The sequence below is a fragment of the Acinonyx jubatus genome, chromosome E2 (assembly GCF_027475565.1).
Source record: "Acinonyx jubatus isolate Ajub_Pintada_27869175 chromosome E2, VMU_Ajub_asm_v1.0, whole genome shotgun sequence".
In the NCBI taxonomy this organism is placed as follows: domain Eukaryota; kingdom Metazoa; phylum Chordata; class Mammalia; order Carnivora; family Felidae; genus Acinonyx; species Acinonyx jubatus.
Genome location: NC_069396.1, coordinates 1191848 through 1212933, shown reverse-complemented (window position 1 = coordinate 1212933; position 21086 = coordinate 1191848). Strand labels below are relative to the sequence as shown.

General features: G+C 66.5%; 1 protein-coding gene across 1 annotated transcript in view; it reads right to left on the bottom strand.

Annotated features, from left to right (window-relative positions):
• The window catches only part of PIEZO1 (piezo type mechanosensitive ion channel component 1), a 54333-nt gene extending 34486 nt beyond the window's left edge, over positions 1 to 19847 (bottom strand). The window contains exon 1 of the mRNA XM_027075801.2: positions 19156 to 19847. Within this exon, the coding sequence (XP_026931602.2) occupies positions 19156 to 19219 (64 nt within the window). The 5' untranslated portion in view covers positions 19220 to 19847. The remainder of the gene's footprint in view (positions 1 to 19155) is intronic.
• Positions 19848 to 21086: the final 1239 nt, after the last annotated feature.

The following is a 21086-nucleotide window of genomic DNA, read 5'->3' as shown; positions in this document are numbered from 1 at the left end:
GGCGGGTGGGGGAGGAGGAGGAGGAGGAGGAGGACAGACGTGGCATAGGGGCTGTCCCTTGCCCTCTGCTGGAGCTGCCCGGGTAGCAGGGCCCGCCGGCCTCCACGGCTGCAGCATGTCCCCAAACTGGGACCAGACCCTGACCCGGGGTGACCAAAGGTTTGGATCTTTCTGGAAGAGGAAGGTGGGGGGATGGGTCTAGGGCCCGGGAGTGAGCTGGCTCCATCCAAGCACCCCGTACCCTCTAGAGACAAGATCTGCGGTCATAGGAAGGCCAGGAAGGCAGGGTTAGAGGTCAGAACCTCGGAGCACAGGGGCAGGAGGGGAGTGAGGGCTGTGCCCGCCACACCCGCAGGCCTCCTGGGACCAGGCTCCACTCAGACGCCCCAATACCTGCCCACTGCCCACCAGAGATGCTTTCCAGAGTACGCCCCGCAGCACCCCACCCAGAGAGCTCTGCTGAGGGGCCTGGCACTCTGTCCCTTAGCAACTCCAGCACTGGCCACACGCCGGCCGTTGGGGCCTCTGGCCCCCAGAGCGCCACACAGTCCTGGGGTGGGACCTGCCAGACGCCGCCCCGGGGACAGGGGCACCAGCGACGGGTGGGGGGAGAAACGGCCACAGGAGCCCCTCACGGTTTACGAAGTTAAGAAACTCAGGGACCTACCGAGGACCCTCTCCTCTCACAGGAAAAGGCTGGCCTGAAGTCCGCAGAGGGGCACAGCGAGGGTCCCCGCGGGCCAAGGCCAAGAACACCGTGTTACCTAGTTGGAGCCCAGCCAAGAGCCCAGGGCCCCGTGCCGCCGGCCGAGGTTTAATTAGCGTGGGGTCCGGGACACTGGTTTTACGGCTCACCTGACGGCCAGGCCCCTCCCCCTCCGCCACCAGCTCCGTGAGGCTGGCCTGAGGAGGGCCTGGCGGCCACTGAGAGCCAAACTCAGAGGGACCCCACAGGAGGGACACCTGCCACGTCCTCCCACGCAGTCCTCGGGTTGGGGGCGCCTGACGGCTCACGGCCCAGCTGCCCTCCCAGCCACACGCAGCCCCAGGCGGACGGCTTCAACGAGGCGAGCACGGCGTTGTGGAGTGACGGTGCAGGGCACAGAGGGACAGCATGGGTGGGGGTATGACCTGCATGGTGTCCGGGGACTTGGGGACCCAACAGACACCACAAGAGCCTCCGCCGTGCACGGCAGGCACCTCGAAGCCAGTGATGGGTGCACGGCGCGGGTGGCCTGGCCTCTACGACCATTCACAGGCCTTCTGACCCCAACGTGTCACAAGTGGGGCCACCTCCTGGCCCCCAGCTCTGGAGCACGTTCCCCTGCCTGGAGGGGGCTCAGCTCTTCCGTGCTTCTCCCCGGGACACTGCCCAGACACCCACCGAGGGCCCGGTGCCACCAGCAAAGCATCCCTTCACGTCAGACTCAGGCGGCCCCACCCAGGGGCAGGACCTGCGTTTCCTCAGACGTCGTGTTTGTCGCGGGCTCTGTTCCCGTGAAGGGTCAGCAGCCGGCCACCCTGCCCAGAGGAACCCTCCAGAGAGGAGGCCGGACTCCAGGCACGGGCGGGGCCGCATTCCACAGGGAGGGACCTCCCGGGAGGCACAGGCCACAGGCTGCAGGTAAACAGCCGGGGGCGGGGCGAGGCGCCCAGGAATGGAGTTTAGGGACCGGGCCCCACGCGGCGCCCCCACCCACCTCTGCGAGGACGGGGTTTGGCAACAACCCCCACCGGGGCCACTCGGAGCTCGGGGGCCTGGCCCGGGAAGGGGCCCCAGGGAGGGGCGAGCTGACAACACGACGTCCCCCAGCGGGCTGCTGGCACACGTGGGGGTTGGCAGGCTAGAGCCCCCCGGGTGGGTCTCCGCATGGGCCAGCCCCGTCCAGGGCCCTCGGCACGTCCTCAGGTCACCGCCCTCCCGAGTCCCCACCGCCAAGACTTCTCAGGGACCAGCAGGACATCCTCCAGCCACAGGGAAAGGGGCTCCGTGCGGAGCAGGGCAGACCAGGTGGCCAGGGGCCTGCGCCGGGCGCCCACGTGGAGACCCAGCCCTGGTGGTTCCCTGTGCCCCGCGGGTTCTTTCCTGGACGGCCAACTCGCACCCCACAGGTCAGGCGGCCCCTCGGGCGCAGGCCCCGGGCAGAGAGCGGGCCGGCAGCTCAGGCCGGGGCGAGTGACACCTGTGACACCCGGAGCTCCAGCTTAGGGTGCCAAGTGGATGTGGCCCGTGGGGTGGGTGGTCCCGGGCCAGCGGGACCTGCTTCCTCCATGACCCACTGGCACTTCACCCAGAGGGCGGGGGCCGCAGCTGTGACCCTGCCCTCCACGTGACTGAGGGTCTGACGAGGTGCGTGGGGGGAGGGGGTCAGCCGTGGGGCCTCTCCGAGGGTGAGGGGCTGCAGGAACCAGAGTCCTAACACCCAAGGGGGTCCTGCCCCCTGGTCGCGGCGCTGGTTGTCCGAGTGTGCAGAGAGGCCCCGGGTCTCGGACAAGTCCCGATGCCCTCCAGCTGGCTGACCCCAGGGTCCAGAGGCCTCTCGGGCTGAGCAGACTACAGCAGACAGGGTTTGATGGCGAGCTCCGGGCGAACGGAGACTCCGCGGGCGCCGCACCCCCCACCGCCCCGGATCCCGGGCTCGTTGATGACTGACCTGCCCCTACAGGGGTGCCCGACATCACCAGGGCCACACCACACAGGGGACCGCGAGCCGTGCACCTGTCCCTGGGCCACCTGGCGCCTCACACGGGCAGAACTCACCACCCACCAGAGACTGCCAGATGGGGGGCCGCTCCCCTGGTCTCGACAACAGCCCCCCCAGAGCCGCTGAGGCCCGGTCCTCCGTGCGGATGCCAGAGGGGACCATGGAGCTCCAGGAGACAGGGCGGCAAGGGTCCACACCCGCCACAGACCCCAAATAATAAACACACTCGACCCGGCCCATCGTGTGTCAGGCTGTCATGAGCCCAGTGACGTGCAGAGGGCACAGGAGCCAGAGCGCCGCCTCCAGGGGCCCAGTCTCCTGGGGACGATGGTGGACACAAAGGAACAATGAATGAGTCAATGAGAACAAGTCTCGTGGGAGCCAGCAGGGAGGGGCTGCTGGGACTGGCCTCCAGGAAGCCCTCCCCTTGGGGGCAGGGGGGACCCAGGCCCGGAGATCCCACACAGGATGATCCAGTGCAAAGGCCCTGAGGTGACCACGCTCACAGAAGACCCAGAGGAGGGCAGCATAGCACCCCAGGAGACCACGTCCTCCCACAGCCCCAACCAAGGCGGCCGTGTTTTCCTGTCAGGTCCTCGTCGGGCCAACATTTAGCATAACCCATCTAGAGAGTGGGGGTCCTTAAGGTAGGGGTCCCAGCGCAGGTTCTCAAGCTCGCCAGGTCACGAGGGGCCGGGCCCCGCGGTCGGTGCTGGATCGGAGTCTCTGGGGACTGGGACGCGCCCCACAGACCCAAGGCCCGCGCTCCAGAAACTGCCTGGTGAACTGAAGGACCCAGGGTGTCCTTCCTCCAACCCAGGAATGTGACTGCATCACAACCCAGAGGCCATCCTGTCTTCTGAGGCAGCACCCAACCTCACAGCGTGACCTGGGAGCACCCTTCAAGGACAATGACCTTCTGCTCCCTGCATGCGGGGGTCCCTTATCCTCTGGCCTCCAGCCGCTCTCCTGCGAGTGCCTTCTCCCCACAAACCCCAGGACGGCATCCACTGCACGGACGGCTGCCGCAGCCAGGCCCACGGACAGCCCAGGCTTCAGAGGAGTCTCTGGGCGGCTTACCACCTTCCGGAGGCCACGCCAGCCTTTCCAGATGTGGGGGTCCACCCTGGGCAGACCAGGTACCCGCATCTCCTTCCCAGCTCTGGGCCCAGGACCCAGGGTTGGGGCACTGACTCAGAGCCCCACCCCGTGACTCAGCCAGCCCACGGCACCCCGAGTCTCAGCCTGTCCGGCGTGGCTTGCACACACGGCCGCAGAGTCCGGTTGGCCCTGCTGGGGGGGCCCTTCCCGGCAGGAGAGAGGAATGCCTTCTGGCCACCTCCTGTTGGCAGGCAGGGGTGGGGGGCGGGGTGGCTGGCCAGGTGAGAGGCGGGGGACGCAGGCCCTTTGGAGCCCGGCCCTCCCCGGGGCTGAGGGAACTTGGGGGGGCAGCACCGGAGGCTGAGGAAGGGGGCTGTCATCACGTCTGTGTACTTCAGCAGGGGACCATGTCAGGTCCTGGCTCCACCCCCTCCGCTCTGTCCCCCGGTGTCCCCTTTGTGAAATGGGGCACCGACAGGCATTTGTGCCATGACCACCTTTCTGCCCAGCCGACGCCCGCCCAGCTGAGGGCCTGTCTCCAGAAGGCACCACCCTAGTGAGCGAGTGCCAGTCCCGAGGCGACCCTGATATGTTATCTGCTCCCTGGATCAGGCAGGGAGGTCAGGGACTGTGCCTGCTGTCAGGGCGCCTGGCGATGTGACGAGACACACACGCGCCATGCGCAAAGCAGCACACCTGTGTGGTCGAGTGCCCGGTCGGGAGGGTTGGGACCGGGCCTTGGGGGCCAGGCGTGTGGTGGTTTCCGCCTCAGCCTGGCCAAGCTGCGGGGAAGGTTTGCCTTCCGAGGATTCACGTTGAAACCCGCGAACCCTAAGAGCAGCCCGTGACCCTCCGGGAGCCAACCGGAGCCAACCGGATGAAAGCCGTAAGAGCACAGAGCAGGCCCCTGGGAAAGAAGGCGTTCTCCAGGGCTGCCCTGTGGAATGCGGACTGGGGATTGCCACTTCCTCTCTTGCCTGAATTTCCAGCCGGCCGCGTGCCCCACGGCCGCGCCAGCCAGTTCCCGGAGCAAACGTGTTCCTCTCTCGCGTGTCTGCGCGCGGGCACATCGGTGCTCCTGCGGGATGTCGCATCCGTCTGCGTCCCACTGGTTCCCGTTCCTCTGACGGACCCACCTGGCACTGACGGTCAACACCTGTCTCTGCAGTCCGGGCCCAGGTGGCCGCAGGCTTGGGAGGACAGGGTGCCGGGGCCCCAGGAGCTCTCTGGAAATTCAACAAGCTCGTGAAATGACCGAGGGAAAAATCAACACGGTCCGCTCATAACAACCGGCCCGGCCCCACCCCCAGGAAGCCAGCCTCCGGAGCAGGGACCCAGCCCCCACTGCCCCGAGCGTCCAGGCACAGGACGCGAGCAGTGGGGCTCTCCCCGGCCGGAACCCGGGCCGCAAACACTCCCTTGAGTCGCCTGCATTGTGAGGTGTGTCCGCAGAGAAGCGCCCAAGTTCCGTGCCTCCCGCCAGCGCGGGGTCCACAGGGTGGGCGGCGCAGAGTACGGGGCCCGTGGCTCATTTCCCTGCGATCCTCTCCCTCCGCCAGCAAAAACACGCTTGGGATTCAGGATATCCTTCCAGAAAGAGCCACTTTGGAGCTCCAGAATCCCATCGGGGTCAGTTCCAAGGGGACATTCCTGCAGCCATCTGGGGCTGGAGAGAACAAAAGCACACTGGCCGAGGGGGGGGGGGGGCCCGAGCTCCCGAGGGGCCAGATGCCAGAGGCCCCGGGGGAAGCAACGGGCGTCCCTGGAACCCCCTGCCCCTCCCCCATCCGTACGCCAGATCCCCGCCAAGCGCCAAGCACGGTGTGTGCCAGCAGCTCGGCCGAGGCAGGGCTGGCCTCCCCGCACAAGCCCTTGGTGGAGGGAGGCCCCACTGCGGCCCGCTCACGGGGGAGGGAAGTCACAAGCCAAGGCCCCTCAGACAGTGAGTGACAGCACCAGGCGGGACCGGGCCCTCCTGGCCTAGCTGCAGACCGCCCATCAGGGCCCGGCTCCCCCGCCGCACGCGAGACGGCCGTGCCCTCAGCCCCGGCCCGGCTCCCCCCCACCCCTGCCTCAGTTCAACGGGCCCCCAGACTGAGGCCTGAAGTTCCGTGTGGTCGTGGGGCAGGGCCCGGGGCCGGTCAGTGTCACCGCCCCGCCAGCCTCGGACGGCGGTCAGCACCGGCTCCCGGTGACGGAGTACACTCCCCAGACGAGAGGAGAAACGATTAAGTGGCCACTTTGAGAGCAGATGGCGCAGCTCCCCATGCCCTGGGGGACACAGCGGGTGGGGACGGGGCAGGCCTGGCTGAAGCTATATGTTCAGTTCCTGGAAAAAGAGGGACACGCTGCCGGCTCACCCACGGCATCCTGTTTTTATGGAAACTAATCTAATTCCGAACGGCGCAGCAAGCAGCGGCCATGCAAGGGGGTCCCGAGAGGCCGCGGCGAAGGGGCGCCCGCAAGGCGGGAGGGCTCCCGTGGCCCCGCGCGGTGGGCACGGCCGCCCTCTGCCAGCGCCACACCCGAGGGTCAGATACCCCCGCCCCGGGGGAGGCCGGGGACGGCGGGTCCTTCCTGGCAGTGAGAAAGAAGCAGGCCGGCTCCCGCCCCCCCACCCCCACCCCGTCTTGGCCGGACTCTGTCGCAGGAAGGCTGCCTGGGGCAGACAGATGTCACCGTGGGGCTCCCGCCCACGACGCGCAGGTCAGAAAGTACCAGAGATGCCACAGCCTTCGGGGACCTCCCGACCTGGCAGCCCGATGGCTTCGGGCCCGAGGCTTTGGAGTCCCCACAGCCTTGGCCGGAGCCTGGCTCTAGGTCTGTGCCCATGTGACTCCTGAGCCTCAGTGTCCGCACCTGCTCGAGGGGGACACCAACCCCGCCCACGAGAGGCTGCCCTGCATGACGCCCGGTGTAAAGCGGCCGGCCCTTCACTAGCACCGTCTGCTGCGTTCACACGACGTGTGCCTGCTGACGCCCACCCGGGGCCCGGGCTCCAGCCGGACACTGACGGGAGACTCGGCCACCTGCCCGAAGCCGTGAAAACCGGGACCGGGCCTTACTTCCCGCTGCCCACCACAGCGACCTGACCGCCCTTCCAGGCCCCTCCAGCTCCTCAGGGTCAGGGCTGAACCTCTGGGCTATGCTGGCTCCAGGGGGCCTGAAGGCAGATGTCTACAGGGCATGGGCCGGCCCCGACCCCAGGCTGCCGCAGAGTTCCCACTCACACACAGAAGGGACGTGCGTCCCCGAGGGCCTCCCCCAACTGCCCCTCGGAGGCCCAGCGAGCGGGTGGCCCAGGGAAGCCCGAGACGGGGCCGGGCGGGCCTGCCGGCTCCTCTCGCACTCACTGGGCACCCGGCAGGCCCGCGGAAACCTACTCTTCCCGCCTCATCCAGGGAGGGGACCACGTGGGGAGGTCCCCAAGGCCGAGGACATCCCCGCTCACAAGCAGACATGATCTCCTCTGGCCGGGCCCCTCCCCGCTCCCACCGCCAGCCAAGCGCACACATTTCCACCCTCACAGGGACCAGCCTGACACCTGTCCTCTGGGCCCTGACGCCAGCCCCACGCCGCGCCCCTCCGACCGGTCACAGGGCCCCAGAGCCGACCTCCCGCTCCCATCGCTTCCAGCTGTGGGACCGGGAGTCTGCTCATCCTCTTTCAGGCTGATTCTTTGGCTGACGCCTCGGAGGGTCTGTGCGGACGGGGGGGCTTGGGGTTCACGGCGGCCACGCAGGGCACCGCCGTCTCGCTCGTCCATCACCACTCTGGAACCGCACCCTCAGAGCGGGCAGCTGCCTCAGGGGGCCCGGCCCTCTGCCCCGGGGCTCCAGCCGAGGCTGGTGCCGGTCCCCAGCGTCCGGGGCCAGGGAGCCTCCTTCTGGGAAGGCACCAGAAAACTCCCCGGCCGCCAGCGCTCTGAGGGGACAGAGGAGGAACTGTCAGGATGGGCGCCCCGCCCCCCAGCACGGGCTCCACGCGGGGACGGAGATGCAACTGCCCGGACCGGGCCGGGACGCGTCCCGAGCTGGGAAGGACCCTCCTGCCGGCGGCCCACGAAGTCAGCCGCAAGGTGTCCCCGCTGCTGTCCTGGGGGAGCACCCACCAGCCCGTGACTCGGCCAGACCAGCAGGTTCCACTGTCCCCACCCAAGGGGACAGCAGCCCCAGCAGCCACCGCCTCGGCTTCGGGACGTCCCCGAGCTGCCCCACATTCCTCCCTGGTGAGAGCACAGGCGCCCTGCAGGGCTGCAGGGAAAAGGTCCCTCGCCAGAGCGCTCGGCCCCCGCTGCTGCACCCTGGACGGCCCGCGGGACGTGGGGGGGCGTGGGCCGCTCAGGGAGCTGCGGTTCAGAGGCCCCGTCCCACCCGTGCCGGGGCAGCGAGGGCTCGGGAGGGGCGGCCAGCTCAACGAGGTCCCGGGGCCCACGTCGCCCAGTGAGTCACCCCAAGGGCCACCGGCCGAGCCGGGCAGGTGCTGACCTTACGACTGGGGCACAGGGAGGCCCCCGGAGGGCAGGGCAGCCCCACAAGGCCTCCCTGCAACACACCAGGTAGGTCTGCTCTGCTTCTCAAGGCGAGGAGCTCGAGGCTCAGAGACGCTGTGGGACGTGTCCCAGGGCGCGCAGCAGCAGGGCCAGATTTGGGGTCTGACGGAGCCAGCACAGAGAAGCTTCGCCGGGCATTTCCCCTCCCACGGTCTCCATTCCACAGGCACCTACGTGTGGCCTCATGAACCAGTGGGGCTTTCTTAATATTTATTTTTGAGACAGGAGACAGCATGTGCGCACACGAGTGGGGGACGGGCAGAGAGAGGAAGAGGGGAGAGAGAATCCCGAGCAGGCTCCACGCTGTCAGCACAGAGCCCGAGGCGGGGCTCAATCCCACAAGCCGTGAGACCCCAACCTGAGCCGCAATCAAGAGTCGGACGCTTCACCGACTGAGCACCCCGGGCGCCCCTAAACCACTGGTTCTGAGGACTCTTGCTGCGGGACACACACACTCGACCTGAACCCCAGCACGGCTGTACCTGGGGGTGCCCCAGGGACAGTGTTCAGGACCGGCAGAGGGCAGCTGAGGTCCCAAGGCAGCCCCAGGGGGCCCTCCACTCTCCATCCGCACACAGAGCAGGGGGGAGGCAGGACACAGATTCACAGAAGTAAGTGCCAGGAGCAAGTACAAACAGGTGCTGCCCGGGGTCGTCCCAGTGGGAGGCCCAGTCCCCGCACGGCCACTAGTGTGACAGGGAGAGAGAGGACCAAACAAAACAGGCAGAGAGGGAGAGGCGAAAAACGCAGACCTTGGAACACTGCTGGGAGCGTCTGACCACAGCAAACCCCCTCGGGGGTAGGGTTCCTCTTAAGAATGTGACAGACGGCACGTAGTCCCCTCAGGTCCCCTCGGGAATCTGACAAAAGACCCGACTAGACACAAGGAGTGGACATAAAACGTGTGACCCACAGGGAACGATGTGGCCACAGACCGCCCCTCGCCCGATGGAATCGAGCCAACGGGAGAGGACAACCCAGCATCCGGGCCATCGAGCCAATGGGGGTGGGACCCGAGAAGGAACGAGGGGAGGGGGGCGACCAGAACCCTGTAGGTCAAGGCCCCCGCCTACAGTCCCGGCTCTCACCTTCGACCGCCCCCTCCGTAGAGACCCTTCCTCACTGTTCCTCCGTCCTGATTCTACTCTGCCTGCGGCCCGTTGACCTTGTGCCCACCTCTCCATGCTTCGAGGCGGGTGGCAACGAACCCCAGGGACCGAGGTAAAAAATCCTGCACTAGGGTGACTCAGCCCTACCTCGGGGCCTTGCCACGTGCCGGCAACACCGCCTGGAGACACAAAGGGAGACTCAGTGGCTCCTGACCCTCGCGACGCCTGGGGTGTCCCCCAGGCTGGAGAACATGGTGCAGCCGGCCTGGCCCAGAAGCTTCTCGGGCCTCCTCTGGAGACAGCAATCTCCACGCCGTCCGCTTGGGGGGCCGGGGTCTCCACTCAGAGCGAGCCTTCAGAGGGGCGTGTCCCCTCTGGCACATGCACGTGACTCTGCTTCCAATCCTTGTCCCTTGCTCGACACACAGGGAACCTAGGGGTACAGACCGAGTGGATAACATGCCCTCTGACAGCGGAGAGCAGGGAGCCATGTGGCAAGCGCTCTGCCCGGCCATTTCGGGGGAGACGGGGAGGGGGGAGTGCGTGGCAGGGGTCTGGTGAATGGAGTGCGGACCCCTCCCCGTGCGGCCTCACTCTGGAAGGCCTGAGGACAGCCCCTACCCCTTAGTGTCTCCACCCACAGCCTCGGAGGGCAGGACCGATGGGCAGGGAAGAGGAAGGCCTAGCGTCCCCCCAGCTTCCTCAGGCACAGGACACAGAGACACGGGATCCGTGGCTCACCGCCCCCCCTCCCCCCCCGCCCCCAATGTCCAGGATTCTGCGTGGAGCCAGCCCCCGGCCAGACGAGGCTCCTGCACGTTGTTCCCGTGCTGGCTGGAGTCATTCTGTCCACGGGAGGTCACACTGTCCACGGCCAGGAAGGGACCTGGAGCAGGAGGGTCCTTGCCGAGGTCAGAGCAACAAGGGCCCGCAGCCGAAGAAAGAAACTGTTCGGTCCCGAGGACCCCGTCTGGTGCCAGTCCTGGGCCCACAGGGCACCCCCACCCCCCACCCCGAGCCCCTGCCCCTAACCATCCTGACCATCTCACCCTGGGCTGGTGAGGTCTGCCCGCAGGACCGTGTCGATCCAGGACATGGGGCCGCAGGGACTCCCGGGTGGCCGGTCTGCGGGGAAGACGCGCGAGGACCTCACGGGGCCCCGGGAGGACCAAACAGGGCATGCTGTGTGCGACACTTACGGCCCTGAGCCTTCCTGCCCTGTCCCGGACTCGACCCGTGAGGCCAGGGAGATCGTCCTGGGGGGGAGTCGGTCGGGAGAAGATGCCCGCAGGCGTCCGCTGCATCCTGGGAACACGGGCCGGCAGGCCCGGACAGTCACGTTCACCGTCCGTCACTTTCACAACAGGCCGGCCAGGGCAGCGCGAGAGGCCCGGCCACGGCAGGCGGCCCCTGGAGACGGGCACGGGGGCCCCGGGGGAGGCTTGGGCACGCGAGGGGCGAGCACAGCAGGAGGTGCACGGGGAGCAGCGGGAGACGAGTCAGGACACGGGTCAGGACACGCCGAGAAGCCCGCCACGTGGCCGGCGCCCAGGCCGCGGCCACAGCACGCATGACGGAGGTGGGAAGCTGACCACATAAACAGAGCACGGCACGAGCTACCAGGGCTTGGAATTACAAACGCCGGCTCTTCGACAGACCTCGTCAGGGGCATGATTAGAGTCGGCAACCGGAGGCAGGGAAACCGACCAAGACCTTAGAATCCAGGCCCGCAAAGAACAGCTGCAAGTCAAGCGTAAAAGACAGACCCGCCACCCAGCGTTTTCAAGCAGGTGACTGTCAGACGCACGTCACAAACGGAGACCTCAAAGGTGAGGGGCACCGTTTCGCGTCAGGGCGGCGCGGTCCAAAGCCACGGGACCCACGTCACGCCCTCGAAGCAGGGACAGCCCGAGGTCAGCACGTGCTGGCGAGGGCGCCCGGCCCGGGAGCGGGCACCACGAAACGCCGGGACGGCGGTGGCTTCCCGGAGGCACCCACCGCCCCGTGCCCCGCAATCCCACGTCCGTGTGCACGAGCGAACGTAACCCACCCGGAGCAGAAAGACGGTGGGGTGGGGGGCGTCCACATCGAGGACCAGCGGACGGAAGCAATGACCGGTGCCGGGCTGCACTCGCACAGCGCAGGCGGTCCCGCAGACGTGAGCCCCAAAGGCAAGCAGAAGTAACCTGGGGGGCAGAGGTCAGTCGTGGGGGGTGACCGCCAAGTGCCTCTGGCACAAGCACCAGCTTGGTGGGGGGGCGCTCACGTGACCCGTATTCAACTGTCAAACGCACCAGACGGACCCTTAAGCTCGCGTCCTCGGTCACATGACGCCTCAGTGAAAAACACAGTCGTGGACCAAGGACCGTCTTCCGCTGGGGCCTCGTCTGGACCCGCAAAGCCGGCCACGGAGCAGGCTCTCCAAACATACTTGCCGAGTGAAAGACTGAAAGATGGTGGCAGTGACCAAGTCCCTGGGGAAGGGCAGCCACAGGCACGTGGGGGCAAAAGGAAAGGACGGGCAGGGCCTGGGGCGAGATCAGCCCCAGGAACAGGGGAGACACGTGTGATGCACTAACAGGCCGAAGGCATGGGCCCGAGGGTCGCGGCTCCAGGGCGGGCCGACCTGTGCCAACAGCCACTCTCCCTCCACGGCGGCACCCCCAGGGCCCCATGTCACGAGTGAACACCGAAGTCGGAGAGATGACACAGAGGTCCGTGCCCAAGTGACCGGTCAGCGGGAGGGGCGGCCACACAGCCTCAGGGTCAGGGCCAAGGAACAAGGTCTGTAGCCCAGGGGGCAGTTCAGGAGGGGGCAGGGCTGCTGGCCGCGACGTCTGCACCCGTGAGGGCGGCTTGTAGGCCACGTCCCAGCTGCACCTAGACTGGAGGAGCCCAGCACCTCAGCACGGGTGACCGTGGCCAGCCTGGGCAACGTGCTCCTTTGGGGAGTGTGAGAAGACCCCCCCACCCCCATCCAAGGGAGACAGACCTGCCTCGGTCCACAGCCTGGCCCTCGGGAGGTGCCAGTGGGAGCTGTGCCCCACCCCCCCCCCCCCCCCCGCCACCGCACGCAGGAAAGGAGAGCAGAGAGAGACAGAGACCAGCTCGGTGGGGCCCCGGGATGGACCATGTGGTTTCCCCTTAAAACCCTCTTTAAGGGTGTTACAATGATGAATTCTTTCTCGTTCCTTTATTTATTTTGAAAGAGGGAGAGCAGGGGAGGGGGCAGAGGGAGCGAGAGAGAGAGAATCCCAAGCAGGGATGGGGCTCAAACCCACAAACTGTGAGATCCTGACCTGAGCTGCAATCAAGAGTCGGACACTCAACCAACTGAGCCCCCCAGGCGCCCGGTGAGGTGTTGCTTTAGACGCTGTTTCAACCATGAACAGAAATCAATGAGCGGGGCGGGGGTGGAAACGTCCTCACAGAGGCAGGACTGGACCCTGGGCTCAGCTGACAGTCACAGGCCCTGCTGATTCCAGCGGATGACAGATCAAGACTCCTCCTCAGGGGCCACTGGGGACCCCCCGCCTGGCCCTCCCCTGCCCTGCCCCTCTGTACCCACCCCCCTGCAGCAGCTCTGCTCTTTCCCAAGCTGGGGGAGGGACCGGCCAGCTGACACCCCCCAGATGCTGCCGGGACACAGCTGCACGGGGAGCCGTCTGAGGACCGTGCCCCTCACCCAGCCACAGCCCCCCCCCCCCTCCGCCGTCCACGAGGCCCCTGTCCCTCCTGCGGAGCCAGCTGGCTCTAGGGCCATCTCAGCCGCCGCTCTGCTGGCAGAGGAAACCACAGGAGGTGGCTGAGGCGGCCTGGTCCCTCTTTAGCCTGAGCCCGAGGAAGGAGCAGTGGCCTGGCTATATATACTCGGGGAGAAACACAGTGTGCAGGTCGAGCCTGGTAAACAGCTAGCCCGTTAGAGGGAACCTAAAAATACTCCCTATAATTATGTTATTAAAACACACCAGAAAAATCGACCCACCCCCCTCAGCAGAGTCCCCGCGAGACGGCTGCACGGAGGCAGGAGGCCACGCACGTCGGCCTGAGGCTGGCCTGGCGTCACCCAGGGGCCGGGCTGGGCTGGCCCGGGCGCTGCCCCACGGCGCAGGGCGGCTGGCCTCGGCCTCATCTGTCGGGGGACGAAGAGAAACCCCTGGGTCCCCATCCCCTCCTCCGTCCTCACACCTGAGGACAGCACCGATGTGGTCCCGGAGACCTGGGAGCAGCCCGGACTCCCAGAGCAGGGGCCACAGTAACTGAGGGACTCCCTGACGGGGAAGGACAGAAGGGGAGACTGAGTCACAGTGCTGCGCGGCCCCCGCGGCGGATCTACTCCTGCTTGGACGAGAGCAGACAGCACATTGCCTGGTGGCTTCCCAGGCTCAGAGGCCAAGGGCACTTTCCCTCATCTGACTGAAATTTCACTGTTTCACGGAAAGCATTCATCTATTACTTGTGTCATGAAAACGAAGCAGGAAATCAAAACGGGGAGGCTCCACCTCAACCGTGCACTCCGCAGTTTCCACCCCCACCTCCTACCAGCTGCCATCAAGGGATTAGAGCCTAGAAAAGACGCCCCCCCCCCGCCCCCTGCACCCCCGTCCTCCAGGCCGCGGCTCAGCTCCTTCCAGACAGGTGCCCCCTCCCCAGCCTGGCCGCCAACTTCTCTCCCCAGCAGGTGCTCAGCCCCCCAGCCCAGCCTTGGCTCTGTGCCGCGTTGCTGGGGGGTGCGTCTTACAGGTGTTATTTGGGGGTTCCGCTGCACTGCGTTTCCCCCCCATCTGTGATCAGCCCGGCACCACAGGAACAAAGCCAGCAAAGGCACTTACGGACCAGAGTGCCAGGCGCTGGGGGGGCCCCAGGTGACCTTCACAGCCAAGGAAAGCAAGCCTGGTCAGAAAGGGAGAAGAACGAAACCCCCCCCCACACACACACACACCCACCACTGGCCCCAAAACAGAACTTAGGCTCCTGCCCAGAGTTCTGTCCCACGAGAGCTGGATGAGGGAAAGTTTGAATGAATTTGGGAAAGACTCCGGAATCTGCGCGGGTGGGCGTCGTGCGCGGTGGCCGGGGGCCAGGCTGCAGACAGCCTCCGTCCCTCCCTCAGCCCGCCCAGGACACCACACTGCCCCCTCCCCGGGGAACCGCCTGTGGCTGGCCGGCAGCCTGGAGCGCACGGGACCCTCGTGGCGGTGGCCCCTCCCACCCAGCTCCCCGGACACCCGACCTGGCCGCTGACCGCCAGCACTCAGCCTGCGAGCCGCACATCTGGAAAAGCGCTCTGGGGCTCCGGCCCACCAGGACCGTGTGGGAGGCCTGCCCCGCCCCTGCTCCTAGACACCACCGAGATCAGAGACCTGGGTGCCGCCTTTCAACTTTTATTAGCCGGTTTACAGGCGAGGAAACTGAGGCCCAGAGAGTGGTGAGGGCCTGGCAAGTTCAGAGCAGGACATACCCCCCACCCCCCGCCCCACCCGGCCCCAGCCAAGTCAGCCAGGCCTCCCCTCCTGGTCCCAGAGACTTTCCGTCCTGGTTCCCCTGCAGGCAGGTAACATCAGGCCAGGACAGAAGAAGCTTCATCCGACCTGCGTGACCTCAGGTGAGTAAATCAGGCTCCCCAACCCTGAGGTTCCTCATCCGGAAACCACCCAAAACTCAGAGAAGTGCAAAGGTGAGGGTAGGGACAGAGCTCAGGGGAGAGAAGCTGGTCCCGCCCCGCCCCACCTCTCCCGGAGGCTCCAGCCACTCGGCTGCTCCCCTCCAGGAGCAGGAGGCAGACATTCTGCGGGTCTGCACAGCGGGCGTGTGCGGCCCGAGGCACGAAAGTGCCCTGGGAACCAGAAGGAGAAAGGTCTCTGTTACGGAAGAACCCTACGTAAGTAACGCCTACGAATCTCTAAAACAGGTAGCAAAGAGGGGCGCCTGGCTGGCTCGGGCGGTTAAGCGGCCGACTCCGGCTCAGGCCATGATCTCACGGTCCGTGGGTTCAGGCCCCGCGTCGGGCTCTGTGCTGACAGCTCGGAGCCTGGAGCCTGCTTTGCATTCTGTGTCTCCCTCTCTCTGTGACCCTCCCCCATTCATGCTCTGCCTCTGTCTCAAAAATAACTAAACATTAGAAACATTTTAAAAATAAATAAATAAAACAGGCAGCAAAGAAAAACGCGGCGTTCTGCTGACTGCTAAGTCAGAGGAGACTCCTGAGGCCCAGAGTGGTCAAGGGTGGCTGCCTGTAAGAGGAAGCTCACGCCGGGCCCCGAAGATGGCTGCGGCAGCAGGGGTGTCTACGGCCCTCTGGTGGGCTGGCCCTGTGTCAGCACCGCACCACGGAGGGCAGTCCCCCGCAGCTGCGCTCGGAGCCCCCAGGGCCCATCAGGGCAGAGTCCCCAAGGCCCACTCTTCCTCCCCTCCATCTTCCGAGCCCCAGAAGCAAATTTAGTGCTGGGTCAGAAGAGCAGACACCGCCCAGGAAGCAGCCCTGGGGCCGGGATCTGAGACCGGGGACTCCTCCCACCCCCAGCGCACACACTTCCTCTGCAGGACCCTTCCTGGCCGGCGGGGGGCTCTCCGCATCCCGCCGCCAGTGGGACGAGCGCAGGTGACCCCTGGCCAGCTCCCCCAACACGTGTGCGCACACACACCCGGGGTCCTGTCACCCAGCCTCCTCCATCCTGCTGACTCACTCAGTCTTCCCAGGGCCACCCCAGCTCCGCGGCCACCCGGCTCCGGGTGCTTCCCTCCCTAGCGGGACCCGCAGGGAGCACGGGCCTGGGAGCGGGACGGCCCCAGGTTCTGGTTCTGGGCACAATGACTCACTGCGAATCCACCCCTGTCCCTGCCTGCCTGGTCACGAGAGTGTCGGGACAGTGACGGTGAGAAGAAGGAAGTGTCCCCATTCTGAACGGCAAGGCTTCTCAGGGACCGGGTGGTGCAGGTGACGCCGGGTGCAGGGGGAGGCCGACAGGCAAGGCCAGGCTGCCGCGCCACGTGGGTTTCCCGTAGTTGGTGAAGAGTTACCATGGTGTAGCCACCTTCCCTGCAGACAGCCAAGTGTGTTTCTGGCTGCCCCGGTAGGACCGGGCCAGGAGGCGTGGCCTATCCTACGGGAATCACAAAATGTCCTGCCCGGACATCTCTCTAGAAGCTTCCAGCTCTAGGACCTCCCTCCCCCCCCACCCCCAGGGCTTCAGGGCCAGCAGAGGAGCTGAGAGCCAGGGAGCGTCTGCCATGGTGCAGGGGCAGAGTCAGGCTGTCCAGGGAGTGGCGTGGGGTAACGGAGGGGCACCCCAGCACGGCCCGAGCCCTCACTGTGGCCGTTGCCCGAGCCGGCACGGGGCACACGTGACCAACATCCAAACGCCTCACCCGGCATCCGCACACACACACTTCCAGAACACCGCGGAACCAACCATTTCCAGCCAAAGCCTGGCAGAGGACGAGGAGGCACACAGAAAAGCAGCAGAGCCAATGGCAGCCGGTCTTGCCATCAGAGGGACAGCAGGAGGGTCCCCGGGGAGCTGCCCACGCCCAGGACAGGAGACCAGCCTCCAGAGTCTCAGGTATCATCCGCAGAGCTCTCAGTCGGTTCCACAACACCCTCCCCCAGAGCTCAAGAAAAAATGCTGAGGCCCAAGCCCTACACCCAGGCACAGAATCGGCGTGGGGCACGGCTTGGGCGTCAGGGGTTTTTTTCTTAAGTAGACTTCATTTGCAACTGAGAAAAGGGCACCGTGAATTCACCATCAGTAGTTGACAAGCTCCCCAGGTGACTCCAGTACGGCCCAGGTGGGAACCCTGAGCCACAGCCAGCATCCAGCACCCACACGGGGAACAGCCAGGAGCCAGGCAACCCAGGAGCCCTGACTATCAGGCCAGCAGGTTCTGGCCCGTGGGCCGAAATCGGGCTCCCAGGAATGGTTTTTACAGGTTTCAATGGGTGGAAAAAATATCAGAAGAGTTCATGATGTGAAAATATTTACTCTGTGGCCCATTCCCGGACCAGTCTGCCATCGTGCACCAGAAAGCTCGCCAGCTGGGGGGAGGTGTGTCCTTCAGGAAGGGGCCCCACCTCCACAGTGCCCCCCCCCCCAGGCCTAACGGGTTCCTTTCCCAGCTGGCAAGGCCAGACGGAGGACGACACAGGTGTGCTGCAGGGCGATCAGAGATAAACCCGCCCTCGGAGAAGCTTACCTGTCCCCCCACCACCCCTCACCCCTTCTAGCTAGGTCTGGTCTGTTTGTTTGTGCGTCTGGCTTTCCAGAGGCAAGAGGAGGAAAGCCAGCCAGTATGGTGTATAGGCCAGGTGACCCTGAACTCTCCCCTGAGCAGACCCCGAGCTGCCCTGTCCACACAGGGCTGACTCAAGCTCTCCTCTCCGACCTCAATGGTTTCCATTGATTCCTGTCCTCAAAATTCCCCTGTTTCACGGTCTCCCTCTGCGACAAATCAAAACACGGTCTGTTTGGGAGCCTGAGTGCAGTGCAGGCGGCTGGGCTCTAGTTCCTGCACATTCCCGGCCCCGGGGGATCCGCACCCCTACCTAGAACAAAAGTTGGCAGGGGCCTACCTGGAGCGATTTAAGAGGCCCTGGAAGGACTTTCAGAATCAAAACACCCCACCCACCACGGTCGGACAGATTTCCACCCAACAGACAGACTTTCACAATGCACATCATTCCATGTTTCCGAGAACGAATTTAATCAGACTGCTTTCCAGCTCACACCCGTGAAGATGGCCTCATGTGGAGGAGCCTCGGGCCAGTGAAGGGTGGAATGAGTTCCTGGGCACTCTGCCCTGGGCACAGAGAAGGCAGGGGGGGCCTTAGGGGCACCAAGAACCCCGTGACCTTTCCGGAAGGGACACGGACGCCAGGGTGGGGGACCCTCAGCTCTAATACTAAGGCCGGAGCCTTCTGGGGGGTGTTCCCCCTCCGGCCCTAGACAGACCCTGGAGAGTAAGCCAGGGCGCCCGGAAGGGCAGGGAGAAACTTAACAACTATCGTTCCCAAAGCAGAGGCCTGCCCCAGGCCGCGGGGGTGGGGCGGGGAAGGGGAAAGGGAGCCGATCTGAGCGATGGGAACCGTCGGGAGGTTAGCTGGGCTCCGGGAGGCTCCAGATTAAACAGCTCCAGGCAGGAAGCCCGCCTTCTCCCAGATTGGTCAGGAAGTCGTGATGCAAGTTTGCGCGTTTTTTGTTTTTTTTTTTGGTTTTTTTTTTTTTTTTGGTTTTTTTTAACGCGAAACAGGGAAAGAGATCGGTGCCCCCTCCTCAGCGCTGCGGCCCTCCCTCGTGAGCACGCCCTCGCCCCGGTGCCCGGAACTTCCCCACGTCGCGGCGGTGGCACCAGCCGCCCCCCGCGCGCTCGCCGGCCGGCTCCCCCGGGCGCCACCTCCGCCCCCACCCGCCGACCCCGGGCGCCCGGTGCCACCTCCCCCCCACACCCCTACCCCGACCCCCCGGTGCCACCTCCCCTCCACCCCACCCCCCCCCCCGGCTCCCGGGTGCCACCACCCCCCCGCCACCCCGCCGCCGCCCTCCCTCCCCGGCGCTCTCATGCGTCTGGAATGCGGGCGCCGCGGGCCGCGCGTCCCGGGGAATCTCCTCGCTGGGCGTCCGCGCCGGGAATGGGGAGCGGGCCCGCGGCGCCCTCGTCCGGCCCGGAGCCCCCGCGCCCCGCGCGCACTCACCGGCCAGGAGCGCGAAGGGCAGCAGCAGCCAGTACAGGACCGGGCCGAGCACGTGCCGCCCCATGCCCGGGGGGCCCGCGGGGCCGGCCGGGGGTGGTCGCTCCGCCGCCGCGGCGCTAGGGGGACATGGCGCGCAGGGCGGGGAGGCGCACGTGCCGCGCGCCGCGGCCAGGACCCCCGGGGGGGCGACCCGAGCGCCGCCTCCTCCGCCTCCTCCGCGTCCTCGGCCCGCGGCCCGCGGCGCCCGCTCCGGTGCCAGCCCTGCCCCGCGGAGGAGCGCAGCGCGCGGCTCTCGGCGGCGGCGGGCGGAGGCCGAGCAGGGCCGGACGGCGGCTTGGCAGCGCGCTCCCTCCCCGCCCCGGGCCTTTATAAGCTCGGCCCCCGCCCGCCGCCCGCCCTCCGCGGCGTGCCCGCCCCCGCGCTTCCCCGACGGCCCGCGCGCCGCGCCAGCCCTGCGGCCCGGACGCCCCCGTGGGCAGGCGCCCCGGGAAGAGCCCGCGCCCCGAGAGCCGCGGCGCCGCCTCTCGGGGCGGGGGGGGGGGTGGTGCGCGGGGGAAAGGGCCCCCCAGCGCGCGGCTCCCCGGGCGGCGCCCCACGCGCCAGCGGGCCCCGCGTGGCCGGAGCGACTTTCGCTTTGCTCCCGGGGACGGGAGCGCGCAGCGCCCCCTGGGGACCGCGGGGTGGCTCGGGGCCGCCACCGGGTCGCTGTGCTAAGGCGCAGGGACGGCCGCCTGGTCCCGCGGTCCCCGCGGGTGGAGAAGCCAGGTCTGAGTCCAGGGCGTGCGGGGCACGTCGGCCAGGCCACCTCAGTTTGGCCTTTGCCGCCGCTGAGGTGAGCTCGGAAAGGAGAGCGGAGAAGGGCCCACATGAGTGTGGCTGGACCCGGGTCCTGAGTCCCAGACTGGGCGGCGGGAGCGGGACCCGTGCGTGTGGTCGGGAGCCAGACAGCCTGCAGCCAGCACTGGCCTGCTCCGACTCTGCCAAAGCCAGGGAGCCCAACTTTGGGAAGGCCGCTGTTTATCGCTGCCTGGTTTTGTCCCCCGCCTCGCTTCTGCCCGCTTGTTTCTGCCCTGATTCCTGCTGGCTTCGCGTCTGACCCTGGCCTTTTTCTAGAACCCTGTGAGATTTGGAGCCCTGGGGTTCCTCCCCAAGGCCAGAGCCCCAAGGAGGCTGGGGAGGTTTGGGATATAGGGCCCAGCTCTTTGGGAGTCCCAGTCCCCGCCTGCAGATGCTGGCTAGTCCCAGCCTCTAGTGGAGACAGCTGGAGCCACCTTCAAGGGCAGCCAGAATCTGGCCCCCTCGGCTCACCCCATGATGGGGGGTGTGGCCAAGGTCTCTGAGCAGGCATCGAGATCAATAGAGATGACCAAAAGGCTAGCCCACACGGGCATCCTACACCGGGTCGTGGACGGGGGACGGGAGGGCAAGTGGACAGCAGTGAGAAATGGGCAGAATAAAAGGGCGGGTGACGCCTTCCCTCGCCCTTTCCTCAGCCTGGCCAGCGCTTGGGGAGATCACGGGGGCAGATGGGGGCGGGGCTCCACGCTGAGGACACTCATGTCCTCCATCAGTGGAAGGGATGGTCTCCACATCCACGGCCACAGCCCCAACCTCCGAGCTCCCCCCACCTTCTCGGGGAGGATTCCTGCCCCAGTGTGCCACCTTCTAGTGAAGTGTCCACGTGTCAGAAAGTAGCAGCACAGAGGGCAGGCGCCCCAGCCTCGTGTGAGTCCTGGCCCACCACTGCCTTTCTCCGGGCTCTGCCCGCAAGAGTAAAATAAGGGCAGTGAGGTCAATAATCTGAGGGTTCTCTACTCTGGCACGAGAGGGTTCTAAGCACAGAGCCCGACGCGGGGCTCGAACCCACGAACCGTGAGATCGTGACCTGAGCTGAAGTCGGATGCTTCACCGGCTGAGTCACCCAGGCGCCC